This window comes from Nomascus leucogenys, chromosome 17 (genome assembly GCF_006542625.1).
Source record: "Nomascus leucogenys isolate Asia chromosome 17, Asia_NLE_v1, whole genome shotgun sequence".
In the NCBI taxonomy this organism is placed as follows: domain Eukaryota; kingdom Metazoa; phylum Chordata; class Mammalia; order Primates; family Hylobatidae; genus Nomascus; species Nomascus leucogenys.
In genome coordinates this window covers 8,881,155-8,902,618 of record NC_044397.1, presented here as the reverse complement: position 1 = coordinate 8,902,618, position 21,464 = coordinate 8,881,155, and the positions used below count along the sequence as shown (strand labels likewise).

Below are 21,464 nucleotides of genomic sequence, written 5' to 3'. Positions count from 1 at the left end.
CTTAATTGCCACCAGGGTCAATCATCCTAACACAGAGGGGCAGATTTGCCATTTCCTATCTTAAACTATTTCTGTCATATTACTGTCATTCACAATACCGACATACACTTATACATATACACATTCATACATACAGAGATTCCCATTTCAAAACAATCTACACTAAATATGAAATGTTAAATTCTATGTCTCTTCTAATAACCCTGTCAGCAAGACTGGAGTTTTAGAATGAGCTTTCTTCACTCATTTCTGGTTCTCTTGACTGATAGGAAACCGTTTACAAACAAACAGCCTCCTCCAAGCATAGGAAGAGCCCTAGACTGGAGGCTCTGGCACTGACTGTGCAGCCGTGGACCAATAATTTATGGCCTTTGAGTCTCACTGTTTTCACCTATAACATGGGAATGGGTGGGTTATCTCTAAGATGTTTTCCAGATACAAAATGCTATGATGCTAACCACTCAGAAGAGTGAGCTCCCAACCCTCAGTCCTTTCTGGAGACTGTAACTGCATCAGAAATGACTGAAGCCATGCAGAGCTGACTTGGGGTGGCTGTGAAAGGTAGCTGACAATGCAGCACCTCCCATCACAGAGCATCTGGCTCATGTCTGCTGAGAAGCCTCAAGAGCAAGGTGCAGACCCCCCTTGTTGTCCCCACCAAGGGCCTTCTCCAACTGATCTGGTGGCTACCAGAATCATCCAGCAGGAGATAGACCTGAGTGACAGAGTCTAAAAATGAAATCTGAGAAAAAAAAGCAAACTGGTTAAAACTGGAGGCTATGTAGGGTACACCAGGCATGACCATAGGTTATATTACAACACAAACAATGGGAGAAGAGAGAATTAGTAAACTTAGGAGACAATAAGTAGAGAAGAGAATGAAAAATGATAGGTATAGCCTAAGATATCATATCCTGTAATAAAATGTTAAAAGAAAAACCAGAAGGAAGTTGCATTGTTAAGACAAGGTGATGAGAAGCACTCTTATGTATCACCAACTTTTGCTAGATAGGGATCGTAACTGTCTTACAGAAAAGGACAGGCATTTCTTGTTTTAAAAAAATCTAATAGAAGAAGAAAGAGGCTATACCACATGTCATACCTGTCCTGGCCTCTCAGCCTTGGCATATCCTGAATCTCAATGGTAAAGCTAGAAGAGGGAAAGAAATGAGATACAAAAGGGTGGGACAAGAACGTGAAATGCCACTGAGATGTGATGCTGGCAAGGGAGAGTGGCCCTTAGTTCGAATCATAGTATTGAACTGGGTGTGGTAAATTCAGGTTCAAATCAGGCTGATGTCAACATCCAGGGAATCAGATATGGGCAGCTGCGGTATTAGAGAAGGTCCCCAGGCATGGTGATACCTGATGTCACATGGATGATTATATCCATCGTTCTAGTAATTGTCTCATTCATTCATTCAAAAAATATGTATCAGGTATCTACTCTGGTATTGTGCAGGCACTTGGAATATTAATGTTGAATAAAAATAGACTTAATCCCTGGTGCTATGGAGTTTTATGACCTAATCCCTGGTCCCATGGAGTTTTACAGTTGGGTAGGAGAGACAGGCATTAATCAAATAATCATATAACTATGGTAAATGCTGAAAAAGAGATGTTCATGGTACCATAAAAATGAACACCGGGGGAACTCCAACCACACTGAGCATCAGGGAAAGCTTCTCTAAGGTAGTAAAGATTAAGCCAAGACCTGAATGACAAGCGTAAGTCTAGAAGATGAGTAAGGGAGGTTAAGAAGGCTTTAGGCCTGTGTCCAGTTCCTGGGAAGAAGGCAATATCATTTTTTTTATGGACTTGATAGAAGGCCTGTGTTTGGAGCACTGTGAAAAAGGTTCAAAATAGTGTGAGATGAGAATGGAGAGCAGGCAGGGAGGAGCCAGGCTGTGCTGATGCTGCTGGGCCATGCTAGACATTTTAATCTTTATCCTAAATGCAATAGGTCACCTTAGAAGATGTTTAGGTATAGAGTGACATAATCAGACATGCATTTTTAAAATCTCCCTCTGGCAGCATCCTAACAGAAACAGGGCAGAAGTCAAGTCTAGGACCAGGCGTGCAGGAAAGGGTGTGAAGAGAAAACAACAGCTGGAATGGACACAGGCATGGAGTCCAGGGGCTGCACTCAGGCTTCGGGCTCTTAGCTGCCTCCACACATCATCTGATCGTGGGGGCGAGGCTCCTGAGATGACCTTAGGCTGGATCAGGATGAGTTCTGGATGGGTAAGGTGAGCCTTGAGTAATAGGCCTGCCTTGGGCCTACAGCTAGGAGTGATTTGGGCCAGCTCCACCTCACACCTTCTAATTCAGGGGTAGAGCCTGGGCATCTGTATGTTTAACAAGCTCCCCAGATAATGTGATTATGTGCCAAAGTTCAAGAACAATGGGCATAATTTTTATTAATGAAAGTTAGGAAAATTACCGAACCCGATTTTGATTTAATCTTCCCTATCAAAAAGGATGATCTTACATAGAAAGAGCAGAACAAACATGCCTAAGAGGAAATTAAGGCCCAAGAGAAGTGAGGAGATAAGGGAAGGCAGTGTGTTGCTTTAGATGAATTCAAGTCTCTGCTCCAAGATAAATGATATCGCACAACATGGCAAAAATGTAGGTAACTGGTACTCAAGGGGCTGCTTCTTGATGGAGCAGGGTCTAAAAAGTTTTTCCTTAGTTAAGTAAAATATGCCTCCCTATAACTCCAGTCACTGCTAATCTTAGTTTTGCTCTCTGGGATTACTACTCCACATGACAGCTGTTAAATTACTTGAAGATAATGCCTTTAAAGTTTACGACACAAAATACACTAGGTTTTACATTCCCTTATTCCATTTATCTTATTCTGAAAACAGCATTGCTATTGGTAAAATCTAAGTTGCTGAAACTAAGTTGTTTTGGAGCCACTGTTGGTGTTGACTTGCTTGCAGCCTACTAAAAACACTTTCAATAGCCAGTGTGCAAAGAACTTTTCACACTTCATCCCACAGTGACTATCAGAAAACAGGATGGGTTCACTAAAAAACTGTCTCCTAGAATTACTAAAGCAATAGATTAGAAGGCAGCTCATCTGTCTATTGCATATCTGGACCTCAGCAAGATATATGCCTTATCCCTAAGTGATTTATAGCTAGTCAAAAAGCCTGCCAGAAAGTGGTCATTAATATATAGATCATGGTCAGTTTAGACAGAGTTATATGGTGGCATAATCCAGGGCACAACAGTCTTATTTCTGTCCAGCATCTTCACCAAAGTCTTGAAGGATTAGAAGGGACCTTTCCAAGCTTCGAAATGAGACGAAGTTGTGAGGAATAACCCAACACAACAGAAGAAGAATCAGAACTATAAAATAACCATACAGGATGGAAAGAGGAGGTGAAAGCAACATGATGAAACGAAATAAGAGCAAAAGTACAGTGCTGCATTTTGTCAACTACAAGACAGGATGGGGGAGCCTGCTCCAAGAGCAGAGTTTTTCATGGACTGACAGCCACAATATGATGGAATAACAAAAAGTTAACACAAACTTGGGATACATTAACAGAATATTAGTAGACCCCTACTGACCTGGTCAGGCATAGCTAGAGGATTGTGTTCTCAAGAGGCAGTGTCAGGCTAGAGCACTGGAGAAGACAGGGCAAGGTGTGGGACCTCTATCGGTCATATGAGGAATAGCTAAAGAATGGCTAAGAGCGCCCATCTACCTTCAACCTCTCCAGATGACACTCCTTCCCCTTCCCACTTGAACGAACACTCGGATTTCCCCGTTAAATTTCCCTCTTAACCCTTCCACCCGGCTGCTGCTCATTTTCCCAGTCCTCTTTGGAAGTTCTTCCATCTACCAACCTGCCGGACATTCCCCCCCGTGGGAAACTGGCTCAACATCTTCCTTGTTCCCCTGTCTTGTACTGAGTCCTACCCAGTCCTAGCAGACAGATGGTCCACGACAGCCTAGCCCACTCCTAGTCACAAACTGCAACCACTGGGGGAGAGAATCACATAATCATGCCAACTGGCTCTTTCTATGATCTCTACCCTCAGCTGGGTCCTCAAAGATGCTCATCCAAAGTCATTTTCCATTCCCACCATTCACCCTGGCAATAGCTCCAAACATTTTTCATTCTAAATCTTTCCCCCTACACCCTCACCCACTCCCCACCTAAAACTGTCTGTCAGGTTTCACCTTAAAACACAGATTTCCAATTTCAGCTCTGAGGATTTCAGAAATCTCCTAGCACCTCAGTTTTCATATTCTCTGTATGGTTCACAATCTGATTATTTCGTTAAATCTTGTCTTTTAAAGTCTGTTAAAACCAATTGTTTTAAACCATTAAAAAGCAAGTCTTTATTACAATAAACAAAGCCCTAAAGAGAATCTGATGCCTCTAACTGGGAGTAGTGCCATACAGTTCTATTCCTAGAATACTTTTGCATATATTAAAATGAAAACACTTTTTAGACTGATCATATCTATAATATATTATTGTTGCTATTAATACTGCATAGTCAATGTACACCAACTCTCTGTGTGAAGCCCTGAGTGCATATCCATTATTTAGTGTGAAAATACACCACCGGGGCATCTTTGCACAACGTGCAAGCCTAACTTGCCCCTCTGCTGGGTTACCACATAAGTTAATATTTCCTTCAATACTAATCTCCTATTCTGATCCTTTTGCCCACAGTCCAACACAAAAGGTAAAACAGGGCAAAAAAGGAACCTAAGCAACTAGTAAAGGGGACAGGTATGCATACATGTGGGTGTACATATACATATGTATGTAAAACTAAAACTAAATATAAAACTAAAAGAGAAAGACGATGTGTTAGAAAAGAATAGGAGAACAAAATCAAGACTTCCTCTGCATGGAGACTTAAATACAGGCTAGAAATGGAACTGTTTTGGGGAAGAAGGATAAAATGAGGCATTATATAGGAGATGAACCCTTCTTATCACAACTAAATGTTAACTATGCATCTTATTTTCCCAGATAGGAGAAAATTACAAAGACAACTTTTTGAAACAAACAATTAATTTTTCTGGGAACATCACCCTCTCTACTTTTCTGAAAGCGTAATAAAGTCAGACCATCTTCAGTTAATAAGGGAATGCCAACAGACAGAAATCCAAACAGAGCACCTTTAAGAAGCTCATCTGTGGATACTGCTAACAGGCTAAGCAACAACATAACGGGTTGACCACCAGCCCTTCACAGAGTCCTAGGCAGCTTCATTCTTTAAAGCCAGCACAGACTGCACCTAAAGTCTACCCTTCCTCATAAGGTGGCTACAGAGCAGAATCAATGTGAAACAGTGTTTTCACACAGGATTTGAGCCCTTTCTAAAAATAAGGATTGTGACTAGCAACCTCCTGTACAGAGATTCCCTGCTCACACATGTGCAAGGCAGCAGCAAATTTGCCCAGCTGCCCCACCTGAAAGATCTCAAAGGAAGAAGACAGGGCAAAACTTCCCAGGAACTTCAGAAATTACAACACTGCACTACCAAAGTAGAAAAGAACCACTTCCAACAATCTGTCTTTCAATGCAGTGACTTCGGTTCCTTGACACAAGTTGCCTACAAGTGAGCAGGACCACAGTGGCTGTGAAGCCTGAGAATTCACTTGACTCCCACTCTCCTCCATACCCACACTGATGGTACCCTACTGTCATTCTTCCTGCTCACCAACAGTACGTGAGCCTCTTATGGGTCCGTCCACCCTCACACTCACAGCCACCATCACCCCAGGCCCACTTCATCTCCCAACTTGTTTCACATTAAAGAATCATGTGGTCACTCAGCACTAGAACAGAACAGTAACTTACGACACATGCAACTCAGCTGTGCTTTCTGATTTCTGAAAGGATTACACTAGTAAATGTTTTGGGACAAGCACTAGAATCCTAGGGCAGCCAAACATATACACAGCCTAATTCCAACTGGCCTAATTGGCTGAGGTCCCCTTAATTTTTAAAGGAGTTCTGTTTGCTGAGGGAATACAGAATCAGACTGAACTTAGGTGGAAATCACTTCAGTCACAGTAACTGCTGCTAAGATTATTATTAGACAGGATGTCTGGCAAGCAGTTTTTACCTTAAATATATGCCTTATATAACTAGAATTTAATCATTTAAATGATTATATTGCATTTTGAAGTATAATTCAGATATTCCTAATGCTAACTCCCTGTTATGAAAATATTCTAAGTATCCTAAATAATGTATAATGGACAGAAGAAAAAGAAATTAGTCCTGCAGGACACATGTCACTTACACTGTTGGCAGCAAGCCCAACCTGATAGGGATGAAGGTGACTGCTTGCTAAGAATCCGGAACTCACAGTCAACTGTAATAGCTGAAGTGGCCTCCAGCAAGTCATTTCTCCAAGAATCAATTTCTTCCATCTGTGAAATACGTACTTTTAGAATTGTTTTAGGCCTTTGGTTTGCAAATGGTAAAGAACTGCATAAATGAAAGTGAGGTGCAGAAATGGGAGGAAGCTGAGCCATGATAAAAGTACATTTCAGCTTCCCAAGAGTACTTGGTGGTAAGTAAACGGGGCCATGGAGCTATGGAGAGCTGCCTTTAATTCCTGTATTTACCACTTACTAGTAGTAAGTGGGACCTTGGGTGAGTTATTCCACCTCTCTACCATCAGTTTCCATAATAATGCCATCTATCTCATAGAGCTGTTGGCGAGAAATGTATGAGTTAAACTCATTAGAACAATGCCTGACATATGATAAGCATTTAATAAATGGTAACTAATAGTAATTCAATCAAACAGACACTAGAAAAATATTAAGGCTAGAATAATAGTGGGTCCCGCCTCCTGAAGAGGTCAGTGACCCATTTATTCATTGATCACCGAACCAAAAGTCACATAGTAAGCAGGCACTGTGTGAGACAATGAGGGACACAAAGATGAACAAAACATGGCCCTAGACTTTGAAAAGTCCAAAGTCTGATGGAGGAGACATACATGTGAACAGCAATCATCAGCACATGGAACAAGATATAATCAAGGGTTGTACAAGGTGGCACGGGAGCCTGGCTCACCTCTGCTTGGATAGGTTGGAAGAGGCTTGACAGAGGTGGCAGCATTTGATCTGAGTTTTGAAGAAACAATAAAAATGTGTTTGGAAAAACAAGACAAGGAAGAGTGTCTAGGCAGAGAAAAAAGCATGAAATACAATAACATATTAATTTAAAATAAAAAAACAGTAAGTGAAACTTCAAATGAATTGCTTGTACATTACAAAAGGAGAAAAAGTCACAATAAATAACATGATGGAATATCTAGCAGCCTATGCAGAAGTGTCCAGAATCTACTCCTGAGTGAAGGGCAAATAGGTGTCTGAACCAAGGAAAAAAATGTCCCATGCACTTCCTTCCAGCATTTACATGCAGGGAAAATCAACTTTCACTGACTGCTTAGAAAAACAACCAAGACTCAAAAGAACCAAGAGCTGCTTTTAAAGGAGAAAGGAAATCACGAAAGGGAATGCTGCAACCTAGGAAGAATCATGAGAAGGGAAGCCCCTTAGGTGTCTGCAAAGGCAGTTTTACAAGCCACTGTAGGAGTGAGAATGTCGAGTCTCTTCTTTCTTAGCATCTTCTTTTCTCCACCCAACTGCTTCTCTGAGCTCCCCAGCCCCACTCCACCTTATCCTCCCCAAGTCTTCCCCACATCAGCAAATGGCACCACCATCCTCCAATTGCCCAGGTCAAAACTCTGAAGTCCTGTTTTCCCCTCACCATCAGCGAGAGTTGTGAACTCTCTATTTAAAAAAAAGAGAGTATTCAGAATCCTTCAGTGTCCTTCCATCTCCATTGCTACCACAATTTACTCTCTCGGGCTACTGCAGCAGCTTCCTGAACATAATTCTGCTTCTTTCTTTAGCCCCTTATGGTCCCCTCAAACAGCATCCAAACAGGTTTTATTATGCATGTAAATGGTATAATGTCATTCCCTTGCTTCACATCCCCCACTACAATGGTACCCCACTGCAATCAGAACTAAACCCAAGCTACTATTGTGGCCCCCAAGACTCCCCATAATCTGGGCTTTGCATGAGTTTTCTACTGCCTGAAATGTCATTCCTCACAGATCTTCAAAGCTTTTCAAAGGACCTTTTCTCAACTTTCCAATCAAAATTAGCTCCTTCCCTCTCCAAGTTGTTACCTATCAATTACCTATTTCATTTTCCCATAGCATTCATTATTATCAGACATTGTCTTATATGTATGCTTATTTACCTATTTATTAACTATATCTGACACCAAAATATAAGCTCCTTGTGAGCAGAAGCTGTGTCTCTCTCACTCACTTGCATCAATGCCCGGCAGATAATAAGCACTCATTAAGTATTTTTTGAATGAGTGAAAAACAGAATAGCAGCACATCCTCCACCCTGAAAGTGAAATGAATGTCCCAATCCACCAAACTCAAGGGCCTGAATCAGCATTATTTTTTAGGTGTAGCGGACCCATCTAGAGGATAATGAGTTTAAAGATATCTTAAGCGATATCTCCCAACATCATATCCTTACTCTACTGCTATCACCGCTTTCTGAATCAAAAGAAGTGAACATTTGTGACAGACTAGGTGTTTCCTGGCACCTAGAGGCAAGCAGCAGATGTCTGAATGATAAGAGGTCTAGAGGAAGCAACTTCCCCAGGAAGCTGTGGGGAGGCCCTGGCCTTCAGCTGAACATCAGCCATTAAAGACTTCCACAAAATATCACCATCAGACAGGCACTGCAAAGACACCAGGGAGGGAATACAGAATCAGAATGAAGTTAGGTGGAAATCACTTTAGTTAGGTTCTAGCCACCACATGGCTAGAACTTTTGACCCTAGGAATTGCAAGATACACTGGAAAAGGCTAACCACTGTGAAACACTAAATGCTTATGACTTCCTCAATTTATGATTGCTAATTTCACTTCACTCTTCTGGGAATTTAAAGACGTCTTCTGCCTTTTATGTTGGCAAGTGGGAGAACTAGAGGGGACTATATAACCATGATCATTATCTACAGTTTTGGGGTAAGAGCTTGAGATATCAAGAGTAGCAAGCCAATCGCAGAGAGGTAACTGGGCCCTTCCTGTTACAAATGTCTTGTCCAAAGGATTACATGAACTAAAATGCAGATATGGCATATTGCAAAGAAGTTACAAAATCCATTACAGGCAAGAATTTAAGTTTAGTCATGCAATTACATTGACCCTAAACTTGAATAAAACCAAACAGTTTAACTAGGTAAATGTTTTATTGAAATATGATTTAAGCTGCTGCCCATCACTGGGGAACAATGACATCCTGGGACAGGAAATTAGAAAGAAGAGTTAATGCTACTAAGACAGATACGATATCCTCTCAACCCTTATTGCATCGATTGCTTCTCACCTGAACTTTCAATAATTCACATTTAATGAGACACTGCCACTGGGCTAGTCACAAAATAAAATAAATCCCTGTAATAAATCCCTCAAAGAATATACAATCTAGCAGGGTAGAAAAGGTGAATACACAGTGTCCTTAAAAGAAGGCAATCTTAACTAAAGCTTAGAGGGTTAATACACTGCCTTTGGATGAAAGTTCCAGAACTCTTTGCTGAAGAAGATAACATAGTGGCCTTGGAGGATGGGTGTCAGCAAACAGAGACTACTGTAGATGCGCTGGCTCAGTAAAGGGGTACAGAGAGAAGCACGTGTACTCAGGAATGGTATCACAGTTGGGGCACAGGATGTGGTATGCCAGGGCTGGGGAGGATAACTACCTCTTCAACTATAACTAAGAACAGCACTTTTCTTCTCTCTCCATATTACCTAACACCCAGTTTGCTACATGTGGTAGGCTCCAAATCATACTTACTGAATAAACGAAGTCAATCCAGAGATTAAAAAATTAAATCTATTCAATTCATTTTCACACTGCTGCTGCTCCAGATGTTCCTGGGCTTTCCTTTAAAAATTGGGTCACAGTAGAACACTGCATCTCCTTGGTTATGGACAGATACAGGCATTCTCTCACTCACAATATGGGAACATTTAAAGAAAGCTCACATGGCCAAGAGTGGTTGGGGTGATAAGTATGTATGTGGACATCTGGAAATTTGGAAAGTTTGAGAAAAGTTGTTGAGTCCAATACCTAGTGGATGTTGAAAAAAAAAGAACACTGGTCTATATATCAATTCTATTACTACTATAATCCCCAAACGAAGAGCACTAATACTCATAAAAATTCAAAGAAGCTATCAGTACCTAGAAATTAACTTGTTTTATATTTTCATTTTCAGAAATATATCCAGTGAATGTGTTCCCTGCCCTGCCAGTAACTTGCTGTGCAACTGCAGACAAGAAGCTTAACTTCCTGAGCCCCCTAACAGGGAAGAGGGTGAAGAGAAGCTGACAACCGGAGAAGGGCCAGGCCTGTGGAGGTGGCCACACTCTTAATCTGCTCAGATGCATTTGTGGCACAGGCGAGCCCCACACCTCCTCTGAGCCTCACTCTGCACGCATATCTGCTAGGTGGGGATGCTGCTAAAACATAGATCCTCTTCACAATTTTTCCAGCCATTGGTTTCACAATATCTAAGGTATCTTTAGGTTCTAAAATGTCCTCTGGATCTATTTTATGATCTCATCTTTAGATTTAAGGACAAAGCCTTGAGAGAAGCATCTTCTTAAGTGAATCTGGCAACACGCAGTCTCCAAAGGCCATTTCTAAAGCATTAGTAATTAACAGCATAAATAGCAAACAAATAATGATCAGAATACAGAAATCAAACATTTAAAAAGCCAGTGGTTGTCAAATCATAGAACATATATTTATATATATTTATTAGTCATCATAAATCCATTACAAATCATATATAAACACATATATATGTGTGTATATATATACATTTGCTTCTACAAACACACACCACACACACACACACACACACACACACACAGTCTAAGGATTACGATAAAGACAAAAGGAAAGCTATTTTATGCCTTAATGAATAATCTAAAGTATACTGCTTTATTTTTTTACATATATTTAGGGGGTATAAGTATGGATTTCTTATATGCATATAGTGCATAGAGGTGAAGTCTGGGCTTTTAATGCACCCACAACCCAAACAGCAATCATTGTACCCAACGGGTCATTTTTCAACCCTCATCCCCCCCACTCTCCCACCTTTTGTAGTCTCTAAGTCCACTACTTTAAATGCAGTAGCACCCACAGCTACAAGCTTGAAATTCACAAGTTAGTGTGAATTTTACTCTTGTATTTTTATCAAGGACATATGTCTAGTGAACACATTGACCTTTCAATCCCACATATCAATGATTAAAGTTTTATATAGTCTAATACATGACCATTCTTCAAAGGCAATAATGTTCTTCCTTAATGCAGATATCTGGTTATCTTTATTGTTTAGATGTTTGATTTTTATAATTCTATATTATTTTTTAAAATATACACTCATGCAAACTCATACATTCAGACTAAAATATATATACTCACAGAAACTGAGACCTCCTCTAAGTAACAATCCAAGAATACATTTATATAATATGAGTAGGAGAGAAGAAGAGATAGGTCATTCTGTTTATAAACAATTATGTTTTGAGACCATTAAGAACATTCGAGCCTAACTACTATAAACAAAAATCTAACCATAAAAAAGATCCATGTTGAGGGCTTATTACACACTTTGTTTTGACTTACTTTCCCTCTATTCTAGTCCACCTCTACCAATGATAGCAATTAGATGACATGTAAACTTCCTTTCAGCTCTCAATACTTTTATCTGCAAATTAAAGATTTATAATAATTAATACACTCTCTTGTCATCATGACCTAAAAGCATTCAAACTAGTCTTTAAATAAATCTGTTTTTGCACAAGTGAGGCTAAAAGAAAAGAGTTGGGGGTCTTAATGCACCAAATGTGAATGATTAGTCTGTAATGTAATGCCAATGTTAATTTCTCAGAAGAAAGGTAAAGTAAGTAGCTGACTAGAATTTATAAAGAGAAATGTCCAATGGAGAACCAGAGCTAAATGTAAATCAGAAGTGAATTCTGTGTGCCCGATGAGCCACTCATTGACCTTGCCTTATGACTACCAATCAAGGCTTCCTGTTCGCCCTGGGCAATTTTCAAGCAGACTTAATGAAATAGTTATACATGTAACAAATGTAAGCCCAAATCTGAGAGGGTAACACTAATTTTCTAATAGTAAGGGTGTGATGTTATCCCCTGCACCACCTGGATACAATATAGAAACGTATAATAAACATTCTCCCAAAGTGCATTATTACCGTTCCACCAGGGTGTAGACTGAGATTGCTGCAGAGTAGAGCATTAGTAGAAATATCCCCCAAAATGTTATCCCCAAGTTATTGAATGTTATTTTTTTTAATAAAAAAGAAGAAATCAGTGTCTTCAAGTCTTGATTCTTTAATAATAAGCCGCTTCACAGCTCCGGGAGTTTTGAAGTGAACACATCTCCTCTGGTAGCCCCTCACCCCCAGCCTGCCAGCGTCTATGCAAGTGAAACCTATGAGTCTGTCTTACCTGTAATCTGACTCTGTCCTTGTGGATTAAAAGGACTTGGTGCAGAGTTCAGGGAGGGCCGTGGGTTCTGAGGCGGGACACCTACTCTCATACTGGGATGAGGAATGCGCCCTAAATCACTGAGGCGGTCAGAGAACAAACTAGGTTTAGAGTCATCAAGCTTCTGTCTGTGCCCTGGAAATAGCAAATCATAAAATAAAAGCATATTAATTAGCTGAACAATTGACCATGCTAAATAGATATGTGAACATACAAACTGGGAGTTTAAGCCAAGGAATTATCAATATTAATATTTATAATGACTTGTCTACATAATGCCTTCCATTTCAAATTGCTTTATAAGCGGTATCTGGTGGCCAGCATTCCTAGCTCTGTTTTATAAATGGAGAGCTGAGGTCTCAGAGGACAACTTGGAGTCAAGCATCAATAGAGAGGCAGGATACTAGGCACCTTCTCTGGCCCTCTCAGTAAAAAAAAAAAAAAAAAAAAAAAAAAAAACAGGAGAGATGTGTATTGGGGTGTTTGCTTGTTTCATGATGGAGGAAATCCCCTCTGAAAGTTCAAAGAGTCCATGCATGTTAGCCACAATGTCACAAAGCTGGAGCAGAGACACAGACAAACACATTTGTCAAAGGGAAATTTCCACGATGACCATAGTGACTTTTCTTTAACGTTACAACTACTCTTTACTAAGACTCTTTTCTGGAAAATTAAAACTCAAACCTAAACCCCTTTAAGAAATAAAAAAACAGAAATGTAAGCAGGGAAGCTCAAATTCTCAAGAGGAATCTGGATATTTTGTGATATGCCAAAGCTGGAATGTGTATAATAAACTCTGTTAAATCAGAGAGAATGCTTTTTTTATTTTAAATCCACTACTGTGGTTTTGGAAAAGAAGCTGAAATATACTCTTTAAGTAAACATGTGACTGTGACAATCCATTATTTGTGGGGGGGGGGGGGCCCTTTCTATCTCTCTTCTAGTTTATTCAAGTCTAAAAGCTAAGGAAATTCTGGGTATTAGAGAAATGCGCAAAATTAAAATAAACCAAGGTACTAAGACTTCTTAAAAATCATCAAATCATTCTTAACAAGAGACATACTAGTGTCTTGGTGCAAGTATAACAGAAAAGCATCTGAATCTGGGTGTGCCATAGTAGAGTAAATCTATAGGGTGGTGCTACTGGGGACAAACGCAATGCTAACAGAGAAACAGAAATGGACTGTGGATTCCTTCCTCCAGATTCTGTGCCAGTGAGGCCCTAGGGTGCTGCCCCAACATTTTAGTATAACTATTAAGTGACTGAAGCTGATTCGAGGAAAAGCCACCAAGATGATGATGAGATTAACAGTTTGCCCCTTGAAGAGAAACTAAGGGAATTAGAATATTATCCATAAAAGAAAAAAACCTTGAAGAAGGTTTATGAAAAGCCTTCAAGCCTGGGAGTTTTTCTATGCTTTTTATGAAAAGCCTTCAAGCCTGGGAGTTTACTACTCTATGGGAAGCGCAAACGCCTTAGCTTCCACTTAATACAGAACAAGAGGAATGTATCAGGATAGGGTTAAATTGAACATTAGAATTTCCCCACTATAAGCTGTCTTCGTAAGACAAATTCCTTATTTTATTTGCCCCAAAATGTATTTTCCTGTCTCCTTTTTCATTGCCTACCCAGCCCAAAGAAAACAGATAGGAAGCCAAGGCTTGGTAATATGAGTGTAGCTGTCTCCACGGCCAAACGTGTTCCAACTAGGCCCATTAACTGAAATGCACCCACCACCCTATTTCCTGCCAGTGCAAGTTTTTGGGTATCTGCTATAACAGAGGGACTAGACGTAGGAGAAAAATGAACAGGAAAAATTAGAGAAAGTCATTGTTAATGGTTGTTTTCCCCACCATTACTGTTTTGTATCCAGATTACAAACAGATTTTAGATCCCTAGAGGACTTTTAGAGATGACCCAAAACAGCTTCTAGACCCTGGCAAGTAAGGTGTTCACCTATGAAGTGACTGAGGCGTGCAGAGGTAGAACAACTAGCTTATGGTCCTCGGCTGCCGACTAGCTCAGCCTTGACAAGGATATAGCCCTCGTCCAAGTTGACTGAGCTTTCCATTCATCATGTGGCACCATCAATGCTGGTATTCTAGCTTTCTCTTCCCTTCCTCTTCCAGCTGCTATGGAGGACTGAAAATATCCAGATCATATAGAGTGAGACACCTAACAACTAAGCCCAGTGAGGTGCCAAGGCTGGCTTTCAACATAAGGAGAAGTAGCAACAAGGATTCAATTACAAAGTTAATAATTCACCCATTACCCTAAACAAATGGCTGTAGCCTAACTCACCAAACTTCCATCAATACATCCTGCTGTGTCTAACTAGTTTCACAATTAGGGAATTATACAGTACTTGTCACAGATCCATGGAGTCTGTTCCTCACACTCACACACACACACACGCACACACATAGTATTGGTGTGGTGTTGATACAGCTGTAAACATTAACAAGAAAGCTTACGGAATTGTCCCTGGAAGTTATTTTTCTTAATAGGCCATATTTTTGGAATGGCAGGTTCCCTGAGGGCTGAGGGGAGGGCTACATGATCTTGCATGGTTCCTTTATACACTAGGACTTTACGTGGGCCATGGGTCACAAGAAAATTTAATAAGCTTTGCCTCTGCTTTCTATAGCCTTTTCATTAGGTTTTCCTAGAGGCTGTATGAGATGTGAGCTCAGACTGTACATGTGTGAGTACATTTTTACTTTCTCTTAGCCCAGCGCTTTCAGGAGTAATAATGGGTTGCAGGCAAAAATAAAGGACTTAGGGTAGGACTGGTAAGTGTGAAAAATTTTAAAGCAGGTGAAATTTTAAAACCCTCCATGATCTTTTGGAAATTATCTTCAAAGAGCGCTTCCAAGTGTCTACAGGCACCCTAGAATAATTCAGGAAACATTTATCTGCAGATGCACACATACAAAAACATATGCATTTTTCTTTGTAGATATCTGCCCCTTCACAGCCACCACTGCAACCACAACAAAATGCACTCTTCATAATGTATGAAATACATTGAAGAACAAAGTACATTGAAGAGCAAAAGGCAAACAAGTTCTTCACATTTCAACTATGACAAATACCTGTTACCACTAAACCACATCAGGGTAACACTCGAATGATGGGCTGAAAGAAGGTGTACTTAAATCCCCAACACCCAAACAATTCCTTCAGAAATCAAGAACATGGAAGACCAAGGACACACTGACTAAGTCAAGGACAGGGTACTCTGTCATAGTGCAGTGAGGACTAAACCTCATCCAAAGGGCCAACGAGTAGATGTTCCAAGAAGGAGGAGGGTATGAAGAATGGAAAACTCCTGTATTATACTTGAGACTCTATGTAAAAATGCTCAGTCCTAGATCCCTTCTCTAGCTGAACTTTCTCCCTGAATCCTTCCATCGTTGCTGAATAAGAAAATTCCCTAGGGAGCTTTGAAACATGGATGTCCAGGCCCCATATCAGACCAATTAAATCAGAATTTCTGATAGTGGGACCTGGGGAAAAGGTCTCTTTTATTCAAGAGTTCACCACACGATCCAATGTGCAGCCAGGATTGAGAACCACTGCCCAAGTTGATCTCAATCTCATGCACTAAATACTACCTATTTATACCAATGACTCCCCCTTTTCTGGTTGAGCCCTGACCTCTGTCTTGAGTTTCAGGTTTGTGTGTTCCACTGCCTACTTGACATCTTCCCTGGGATGTTCCAAAGGCATCTTAAATGCAGTATATTCAAAACAGAATTTTTTATTCTCCCATCCAAAAAAATCCTATTTCTCTCTAATAGTCCCCCATCTCAGTAAATGGCACTGGCCACTCAGTTTCCTAAGCCAAAAGCCTAGACATTTTCCTTGATTTCTCCTTATCTCTCACTCTCCACATTCAATCCATTACCGAGTCCTGTCATTTCTATCTGAATGCTATATCTCAAATCGATTCAGTTCTCTCCATTTCTACCGATATAACCTTGGCCTAAGACTCTAGCATTTCTCTCTGGGCAGCTGAAAATTTGCCTCCTTTTCAGTTTCCCATCTCAAGAGCTTTCCATGTTCCTGAAGTGCTCTCCCCTGATTCCTTGTAGGGCCCACTCTTTCTTACCCCTTAGACCTCAGAATGAATACCACCTCCTACGAGAGGCCTTGTCTGCCTCCCATAACCAAAATAGGTTCCCACCCTCCTGAACACACCCTCTCTTTATTTTCTTTATGGCAGTCACCACAATCTATAATTATCTTGTGTATTTATTTTTGTCTCTCCTGTAAGACTGTGAGTCTCATGAGAATGAGCCCTCTGTCTTGTTTACAGCTATAATCTCACAGCCTAGTTCAGTGCCTGCTACAGAGTGGGTGCTCAGTAAATATTTATGCAATAAATGAATGAATGAATATTCTCCTCTTTTAGATAAATTCCTTGAGTGAAAGAAAATTTTCTGGTCCAGGATATCATATTATATATATAATATTCTTTCCCCAAAAAAGTTCTTCTTGTTTGACAATCTAGTGAATCTAGTGGGCAAAACCTTTCTCTAGAGACAAGCCCTTATTAGTGCTTCCTACAAAATTTTACAGAAGGACATTCATTTAAGTGAAAACTTGCTTTCTTTCTGGAAAACCCTATTTGCTTTCACTGTAATTCTCAAGCATTGCTGAAAGTCACTGGGAATCAGAGAGATGAAAAGGGCAATAGAAATCATTTAGACTCTAAAGCTTAGAGTAACATGCTTCTTTTATGGATGAGGACCCTGAGTCCCCGAGAGGGGACATGCCTTACCCAAAGTCATACAGTTAGTGGCAGGACCAGACTCAGTTTTCCTGATTGCTGATCTGGGGCTGTTTTCTCTCCCATTGCCAACCAGCTTATTTCAGCTCATAATAGTTCAGCAGCAGTCATTCAGGGGAAATCATGATCAAAAATCAATTTAAAATTAAAAACAAAAAAGTGGTTTCCAGAAAAGATTTCTTTCAAAAAGTTGAGTGTGTTTAGCTGAATATGACTTTTGTTGCAATAAATTCAGGGGCACAAGAAGAAAGCATAATCAAAAGGTCACAGCATTCACACATCCTTAGAGCAAAGACAAATGAGAAACAGTTAAGTCCCTAAGCCATAGCCTAGCGAATCACCCCATTGTGCCCTACCCACAATGAAAGTTAGAAATACTACCACTATAACTTCTGCTTTCAAAAATCACACATCTGAAACTGGCACACGAAGACTCTGAAAATGTGGTCTGTGAACTATGAAAGTAAACTTGACTCTGTGTGATGTGACCCATTTTGCCCATTTTTATGAAAGTTGATTGAGAAACATTTAACAACTTCGGAGAGCTACGTGGCTCCCCAGCCAGAAACTTACATTCTCTGTACTATATCCACAACCTGATGCACTGCACCAGTCAGCGAACCCTGAAGAATGTCAAAATGCACTTACAAAAAAACAAGGCACTTTTCGTGAAGAGCGTGCCATGTGATGCCCAGTCTACCCCAACGTGGCACATCAGAGTCACTCTGCTGATCACTAGGGCATGATGTTTGGCAGTTCATCTTTTTGGAGTAGTATTTTAACTTGATTTTTAAAATTCCCTAGATATCTATTTGCATCCTAAGTATCATGAAAACATAATTTTTAAATAAAATAAAGTTTAAAAGAAGATCTGTAATAGATCATCAATAAGGAATCAGTACCATGTCCATATTTGGGTCAGTTAGTGCAGCTAATGTGTACTGGTTATCTGCTACATGCAAGCCTCACCAGGTATTGTGAGAAGGAGAGGATAGAAAAATATATAAGATAATATCCTTGTCCTCAAGGAGTTCACAGTCTAGTGGAGAAGAAAGCAATTAAATATAACTGAAGAAAGGCTGTGGTGAGGGTAATCACTAAAATGCCACGATTGCGGATCAATTGAGAAAATCTGAATATGAACTGTTTTTAAATATTAAGGAAGGGGCACTTTCTGTGATTATGTAGAAAAATGTCCTTCTTATTTAGAAGGGCTAACATATAGTTAGGGGTTAAATATCATGACGTCCAGTATTTGCTTTAAAATATTTGGGCAAAATAGTAGGTGAGGAAATATGCCAAAAAATAAATAAAAGGTGATGGGTAGATAGGATTATATTCAATATAATCTCTATTTTTATGTTTGAAATTTTTCATAATAAAACATTTAAAAAGTATTGAAGTATTATAGGAAGTACAGGGGAGCAATTGATTTTGACTAAGGGGAAAGAGGAAGATCATAATGGCTGTCCTTGAAGGTTGAGTAGGATTTTGATAAGCAGAGAAGAAACAAGGAAAGTTAGCTGGAAGAAAAATGATGAAAACCTGATAATAAATATCTTGTGAGACAAGATGATGCTAAATATATGTATACATATATATACACACATACATACATATACATGCACACATATATATACACATATCTATGTATGTGTGTGACATCAATCTAAACAGATGCACACCATTCTTCAAACCACTTTATAACTCCAGTCTTACTACTATACATTAATTCTTCTAAGCTATGCAGTACCTATGGGAATCTGCCCTTTAAAGACAGCTCTCAGCTGGACGCAGTGGCTCACACCTGTAATCCCAACACTTTGAGAGGTCGAGGCGAGCAGATCACCTGAGGTCGGGAGTTCGAGATCAGCCTGACCAACATGGAGAAACCCCGTCTCTACTAAAAATATGAAATTAGCCAGGCGTGATGGCCCATGCCTGCAATCCCAGCTACTCGGGAGGCTGAGGCAGGAGAATCGCTTGAACCCGGGAGGCAGAGGTTGTGGTGAGCCAAGATCGCACCACTGCACTCCAGCCTGGGCAACAAGTGCGAAACTCCGTCTCAGAAAAGAAAAAAAAAAGAAAGAATATAAAGGAAAAAGACAGCTCTCTTGATGAATAAAATCATACTTTGGCAGTCCATGAGCCTCATCCATCATGCATTCAGACTTCACTGGAAGAAAGGGATGACTGGGGAGACATGAGCTAATTTTGCTGTCACCAAGTACGTGATTGAATAAAGTCTGGTCCAATACTCTAGGGCTCAAGCCACAGGATGTAACAGTTTCAGAATATTGTGACAATGATCCCTGGAGTAAAAAGGAAGAGAGGAGAGGACTTGCATCAGTATTACTATTTCTCAGAGAAAACTGGTTATATGTCCACAGAGCTGCTATTCCACAGCAGTTTTGGAAAAAAAATGAGATCCTTCACTTCTAATCTATCCTAAGAGTGCTACATGAAGTAGTGTGTTTGTAGGGAAGTGTTAGGGAACAGGTTGACTAATTTTAAAGTCATGATTGCATTCCACATGTAATTGTTGCATTTCTACGGCTAAGGATGAGCCTTACTGTATCTTAGGGAGTTCAGTTGATGGTTTCCAGCAAAAGCAATAGCACAAGGAAGATTACACAGACTCAAGTACATTCTTAGGAAAGCCACACAAAGTTCTCATCCGCAGACTTTATTATAACTATTGAGGCTCTAGATTAAAAAACTTTGATTTTCTGCATTCCTACATACATGTAAAAATGAAGATACTATGGAGAAAAGTGAAAGTCTGCTCCTCTGTTTGCTTTCAGATGACTCCACTTCACTGGTGGTTTGTGAATGTCTAGAAATCAAAGACCTACACTCTTGTAATATTTAGTTAAGCCCTTTGCCCCTCCCTTCCTCCTCAAACCATCCCAACCAGCTTCTCTTCTGATTTCTTTATTTTCATTATCATCATTTTCTAGTCTCTCAGACTCAAAATCCAGCTCAGGCATATCTTTGTCACCTCCTTTCCTAGACCCCCATCATCCACTCCAGCCCATTTCTATAGTTTCTTCAGGAATGGGCCTCTACTAGAACCCTCCTAACCTCTGGCCTGTGGCTAATACAACAGAGGAGCAGCCTGGCATATTTGGAAGGGTGCCAAAATTTAACCCTGCTGGTCTTAGTTTCCTCATCTACCAAAAAAAGAAGAGTTAGTTTCCATAATTTCTGAAATTCTTTCTGCCCCCAAATCCTAACATTCATGTCACTTACCTGCTCAAAACGTTTCAATTGTCTTCCATTGTCTATTGAATTAAATAGAGCCCCCAGAGCCCAGCAAACAAGGACCTAGAAAATATGGTCGCAATATGCGTTGTCACTCTCATTTCCAATGGCTACAGCTGTACTGCTCCCAGCCTCTGCTCTACTCACACTGGTCTATCGACAGTCCAAATACACCCTGTGCCTTTGCTCAGGCTGTCCCCTCCACTTGGAACACCCTCTCCGCATCAACTCCGTTTGGCAAAATCCCTTCCAAGCTCAACTTGGTCATCACATTGTTCCGGTGTTTCCTGTCTCAAGAGCCTTGATGATCCCTCTGATTTATATCCCAGCAAGCTGACAGCAGCTACAACTATGTTTTGTCTACTACATGTGGTTATGCTTATGTGCAGTAGGCATCCAGTAAGCATTCACTTACTATGAATTGACATAAAATATTTATACAAAATTTCAAACCCTAATATTTTAGATTTTCCTAGACTTGACTGAGAACCCCTTAAGAATGGGTGTCACATTTTATGTCTAGCACAAACTTGGAGCCTAGGTACAGAGAAGTCACACAACAAATGATTGCTGAATTAATAAGAACATGGACAAATTTAAAATTATCCGTACTTTTGTCCAGTAAAGACAAAGAGGACAGAAAAAAAAAAAAGCTGGTTATTGGGAAACATTTCCCACAGTAAAATTGATGAGTCTATAATCTTTGCTGGGAAAGGCTGCTGAGTCATCTTTTTCCCTAAGAGTGCACTGTCTGATTCAGGTCAGAAACTATTT

General features: G+C 40.1%; 1 protein-coding gene across 6 annotated transcripts in view; it reads right to left on the bottom strand.

The window, feature by feature from the left end:
• RUNX2 (RUNX family transcription factor 2) overlaps nucleotides 1-21,464 on the bottom strand; it is a 225,183-nt gene that overhangs the window by 46,565 nt on the left and 157,154 nt on the right. For all 6 annotated transcript variants that reach the window (XM_030797565.1, XM_030797566.1, XM_030797564.1 and 3 more), the window contains one exon: nucleotides 12,592-12,765. In XM_030797565.1, the coding sequence (XP_030653425.1) occupies nucleotides 12,592-12,765 (174 nt within the window). The remainder of the gene's footprint in view (nucleotides 1-12,591; nucleotides 12,766-21,464) is intronic.